Source organism: Rhagoletis pomonella, unplaced genomic scaffold (genome assembly GCF_013731165.1).
Source record: "Rhagoletis pomonella isolate Grant_MI unplaced genomic scaffold, Rhpom_1.0 Rhpom_scaffold_00765, whole genome shotgun sequence".
Classification (NCBI taxonomy): Eukaryota; Metazoa; Arthropoda; class Insecta; order Diptera; family Tephritidae; genus Rhagoletis; species Rhagoletis pomonella.
In genome coordinates this window covers 1,240-6,904 of record NW_023459319.1, presented here as the reverse complement: position 1 = coordinate 6,904, position 5,665 = coordinate 1,240, and the positions used below count along the sequence as shown (strand labels likewise).

General features: G+C 32.3%; 1 protein-coding gene across 1 annotated transcript; it reads right to left on the bottom strand.

Annotated features, from left to right (window-relative positions):
- Nucleotides 1–2,220: 2,220 nt before the first annotated feature.
- On the bottom strand, nucleotides 2,221–3,334 carry LOC118751528. The gene is made up of 3 exons (XM_036486359.1): nucleotides 3,238–3,334; nucleotides 2,976–3,172; nucleotides 2,221–2,259 (listed from the first exon to the last, which is right to left on the bottom strand). Exons 1-3 carry the CDS (start codon nucleotides 3,332–3,334, stop codon nucleotides 2,221–2,223), a joined length of 333 nt encoding a protein of 110 aa, XP_036342252.1.
- Between the last annotated feature and the right edge of the window lie 2,331 nt (nucleotides 3,335–5,665).

Sequence of the window (5,665 nt, the reverse complement as noted above, 5' to 3'; positions counted from 1 at the left end):
CGGTCGACCTTTTGCTTACACGTGCAAGGCATGCTTTAAGTGTTCAAATAAAATTACAATATCGTTTAACTTTCGCAAAAAAACCATATACACGGCAATAATACAGAGCTTAGCGTAGACACGTCCGAACGGCTCAGCGATTATCAAAAAAAACCACCAGTGTTGCCTCAAAAAAATTACCGAATTCCCCAAAAACAAATAAAAAATCCTCAATATCTGAACAAATTACTCAAAATTTTCTTATTACAGATATGATATCCCAGTTGGCAATAGAAGGGCCTGAAACCCCTTCTAGAAGCACTTCTAGTCCTTCCATTGGCAGACAGGAGCACTTCTACTTCTTCTTTTTTGTATGAGAAGTCCCACTTGTCAAGGCCTTACATTTCCCTTTCTCTGGGAAGGGCTTCCATGTGGACTTATATAAGAAAGGCTGCAGAAGTGGCTCATTTGGTAAGGCCTTCCACCTCCCTTTCTCTGAGAAGGGCTTTAAGGTATACTTCCGTAAGAAATGATCTAAAACCCCTGCATGAATGGTTACCATTTAATGGCTTCTTATTTAATTAAAATAAGGGCTTACAAAAGGAAGATAACAAAAACATTAATAAATTTCAATGTAAATAATACTGTACAAAATTACTTACACTTGCGATCAGCTAATTAAGCCAGCAACGTTTTGATCAATTTTGGCTCTTTTTATTTTGTTTATTTAATAAGTATTAGTTTTTCATAAAAGTCTAGCCCATTATATAACAAACATCATATAAATCCACATTTTAAACTTTGTTCAAAAATTATAAAAAATCTGCAAGTTTCATATAAATTTTGAACTATTTATTGAGATTGTGGAAAAAATGCGTAATACCGTCAGGAAAAAAACTTGCGCTTTATTATACTAGTAGGTATTTATTGGGCTATTAAATTACATACTCCAAAAAATTATGAAAAATTCAATAAAAAGTTGAAACTTTGCAGATTTTTTATAACTTTTGAACAAAGTTTAAAATGTGGATTTATATGATGTTTGATATATAATTAGCTAGTCTTTAATGAAAAAATATTAAACATTAAATAAACAAAAGAAAAGTATCCAAAATTTATCAAAACGTTGGTCCCTCATTTAGCTGATCACAATGTAAGTCATTGTAATTTAAATTTCGTATTTGGAACTCAAAAATTTCAAGTACAAATAATGCAAATAATTCTTCCATCTTATATACAGACCGTAACTCACATAATTGATCACATAGTGATTTTTTACAATATTTACCTATTTTTCAAAAAAAGTTTATTCTATACCATAAACAAACATGTAATCCAAATTTCAAACTTTATTTACAATTTGCGAAAATTAAGCAAATTTTCATCTAAACTTCCAACTTTTTAACCATTTTAAACATTAGACTTTTTTCGGTATGCAGTTTTATAGCCCATTTTATTTTAGTATAACAAGATGCAAGTTTGAAGTACCTATGAATTACTGTGCTATAAAACTACATACCGAAAAAAAGTGTAGACATTATGATTAAACAGTTTAAAGTTTAGATGAAAATTTGTTTATTTTCCAAAATTGTGAACAAAGTTTGAAATTGGATTAAGATGATTTTTGTTAAAGTATAAAATAGCTTTTTAAAAAAAATATCGGAAACAATTTTTTATAAGAATAACCACAATGAGGTGCATATTTTCTTTCAGGTCCATATTTCGGTGCATTTGAAAATTTTATTGTTCTAAATGTACACAATACAACAATGTTTGCAAATGCACCCTTGGTAAATATTGTAAAAAATCACCATGTGAACAATTATGTGAGTGTATGCATGTACATACATACTTACATATTTATGTATACAGATATTTTTCAAAGTGATTAGTAAAATATATTTATCAATTCAGTCATTTTTGTAATTATGGACAAAATCATTCTGAAACTTAAAAAAAGTTAAAGCTAAAAAGTTAAAGTTTTATGGTATGCGTTTTTATAGGGAAATTTTCAAAGATTAATTTGATTTCTTATTTTGAAAATGATTTTCCTTGTAAATCCGACTTTTGGCTTTCTTGAAACCGTTCTTAATCTCCGATTTATACTCATCAGGAGTGGTGATATTTCTTTCTTCTTGTTGTTTATCTTTGTATGCTCTTTAAATGATTTCTTATTTTGAAAACCATCAAAATTATAGCTTTGTATTATATTAGGTCCAAGTAGGTGATGCAAATTCTTGGTTAGGCCTCCTTTTTTATAACGCTGCCGATAGTAGCGATCTGGAACACCATGAAAATAAATATTAGTTGCTTACTAAAACTAAAATCAAAAATCAAAATTGTTTGGAGTTAAAAAAAAATTGGTATGCAGTTTTATAACCTATTAAATTTTACTATGATAAAGTACAAGTTTGAAGTTGCTGAAACATCCCGTTGATTTTGATAATTTTTAGGTTTGCCGTCAGTGTCACCTATTTTCTTTCGTACAAATGACGTTCGCCAGCAAAAAAATGTATCGAAAATCAACCAGATTTTTTAGCAACTTCAAACATATACTTTGTTTTACTAAAATTTTATAGGTTATTAAACTGCACACCAATATTTTTTTTTAGAAACTCTAATGAAGAAGTTTGAAATTTTGATGTAACTTTGTTGAATTTTTATAATTTTAAGATTTATACGGTATTGGTTATATAATGAACTTTACTATGACAAAAAATTAATGAGATTAAACGAACAAAAGAAAAATAGTCAAAACCGGTCATTATCTACAGCTCATTATATAACAAAAATCATATAAGTGCAAATTTCAAACTTATATTAAAATAAACAATAATAAATGACAAATAATATTAAATAATATTAATATCAAAATAATTTTTCTTCAAATTCTTAATAAAAAGGTTGTTGTTGTAAAATTTTGTTGAATCAACTTATTTGTTTTCTCCGTTCTTTGTATACATGCCTCCTATCTATTTTCCGAATCCTTTACTTACCAATTCATTCTCGTCCACATTTTCAATGTTGTCTAAATTTATTAACTCCTCTTCCGTCTCAATAGGAAACATCTTCCTCAAGTTGTCATTTTCATTGCGAGATACAAGTTGGCGAAGGCAAACACTAATGGAACCAAGTTCTCCCATTATCAGTTCGTTCTGCTTATTTATTGTTTCTTCGAGCTTGTCTGTTAAACCTGAAAGGAGAAACATATAGAACTTAGTAGAGATTTAAAGATAAATTATTAAGTGAATAAGTTACCGTTAATTTGCTCCTCAAGTTGTACGGGCGGTACCGAAAAGTTTCCCGTCACGTTTATAGCTTGAAATGTTTTCCTTTTGATAGTGTTTTTCAACATTGTTTTAAAATTGAATATATTTAGTACATAATTATTAAAATATGTAAAAGAGGAATCAGCAAATATCTATTATCTATTGGTAAATACATCATTTTAGATTGTATATTATCTAGCATGAAGATTTCTTTTTTAAGGTTTCTTTCATAAATATCACCTGTACATATACCCAACATATGCAAAGAATGGCAAGGCTGTTCAAAAAAGTTATTTAGGTTTGTGAGAATCACCCTTTCGAATCTGTTTTCTTCTAAAAAGCTTAGAATTTTAACAACTCCAAAAGGCTTTATACAACACTAATTATCTGGCAATTTTGTGCTTAAGAACATTTTATCATTTTGAAAACTTAAAATTTTTCCCATTCTGTTTATTTTGAAGCCAGTAGGAATTGATCTTAGTTTGAGGTCTTTTAAATTTGTTATGCATTTGCTGTAAAATGTTCGAAGGTCTTCGAACACTCTTTTTGAGCTGTTGCATAAAATTTTCGAAATCGTAAGCTGTAAAATTTGGAAGAATACCCATATCCTCTACACTCTTTCTCAGGTGAAGCAAATTATGCACATTGAAAGTCACACTAGATTCGCCAAATAAAAAAGGAAAATTGTGTACAAAAAGTTTGAGCATTTCATCAGCAGCATCCAAGTTGAAACTAAAGTTTGTAGGTGTTGAAAGTAATCGATAAGCTACACTAATTACTGATAATACATATCGTCGCTCACATCATTTTTCAACACAATCAATCCTGTATATAGGGCGAATTGTCGAAATTCAGTTGCTTTCCATCTGCGAATTTCATGAACACCTCGAGGCTTTCTCTGAAATTCCCTAGGAATGAATGGACTCAACGCAACCAATTTTGTCGAAATTAAATTTTTTTGAGCAACCCCAAGATTTTCTGTTGTTTTTCCCATTAAAAAGGAGACAATAAGCTTTCGTACAACACCAAGATCCAGCAAATGCATAGGCTCAAGCGGAAACTGGGTGACCATTTGAATGCCAATCATCTCTAGCTCGCTTTGCTTATTTTGATGAAAGGCTTTATGAAAATCTTTTTGTTTTCTTTCTGAAAAAGCCCTATCTGTTCTTAAATCCCCCACGGATGTGCTAAAGACGGTCACATTGTTTATTCTGGTACCTCTTTGATAGCACTTTGCGCATCCAACGAGTGCATTGTGACCGACAACGTCACACATGAAGGATCGAGCGGGCGCATCGCATATAAATGCCCTCAGGATGACCTCAAAATGTCTGTCATTAATCACGATTCAATTTTCTTGCAACTCCTTTATCACGAAAATGAAATCATGAAGAAAAGTATCGACATTATATGGCTTTTCTTTACCCAGATAACACCCTATTAAGAATACTCGAATGCTTTCAATATTTACAAATCTGCCAATTATGGGCCACAAGCTTTGGGCACTGCTTTTAAAAAGTGGTAGTCCATCTACGCCCACATCAAAAATAATCTTATTTTCCTTTGGTAAAAGATGATGCGGGATTTTCCTAAGTTGCATTAATAAACCTAAATGGCAATAGCTTCCCGGTGAAACAGTTCTCAATACTAAACTGGATGGTCTGTTTTTGTTTCTTAAAAGCGTTCTTACATTCCCTTTTTCGTCGTGAACGGCTGTGGACGTGTTTGGCGCAGTGATCCGAGCTTTGTTTTACTTTTTTTCTTTTGGCGCACATGCACAACCAAGTGCATATTAAACAGTTATTTGGAACATTCTATAAGTACAGCTACGCTGAAAACTAAATTTTACCCGTGACTCGCTTCTGGGTATCGCTTAACTTCATCTATAATTTGGATCTTTTAAACCACTGCTGGAAAGGATAAATTGCTGGGTGAGTAATTTTGCCTTATTCTAGTTGTGAAGTGTGAAAATATTTTCTTTTGGTGGTGTATAAGTGTGCTCCTGGTGCATAAGACTGCCGCGTACGGAGCAAAACCGAGAGCCGCTTTGGCGTCGCCGACTGCTGGGTCGGTGGCGTCATCGGCGGATGACTTTGAAGCCATCTCGAGTGCCAATAAGGCCAAGGGAAAAAGGTTAAGAAAAAATGCGGAAGAAAATTTAGCAAAAATGCTCAAAACTCCTGAGCGAATTAAATTGAGTCACGGGTCTCTAAATACGGTTAGTGCAGGTAATAACCTTGAAATAGACATGGACAACGGTAGTGACAGTGAAGGTATGACGATGGAAGACGATACTGTACCCGATAACCGCAAGGTAACGGAAACTGAAGAACCGCTAGCTGCGGTCGCAAATGACGCTGCTACAAGTACAGTGACTGACAACAATGTTCAGAAGTTTACAGACAGTGAGGTTATGT

Coding starts and splice junctions, on each gene's coding strand:
- LOC118751528 (XM_036486359.1), bottom strand. CDS start 3,334: ATGTTGAAAAACACTATCAAAAGGAAAACATTTCAAGCTATAAACGTG. Junction 3,173..3,237: donor ACTTGAGGAGCAAATTAACG/GTAACTTATTCA, acceptor TTCTCCTTTCAG/GTTTAACAGACAAGCTCGAA. Junction 2,260..2,975: donor ATGTGGACGAGAATGAATTG/GTAAGTAAAGGA, acceptor ATGGTGTTCCAG/ATCGCTACTATCGGCAGCGT.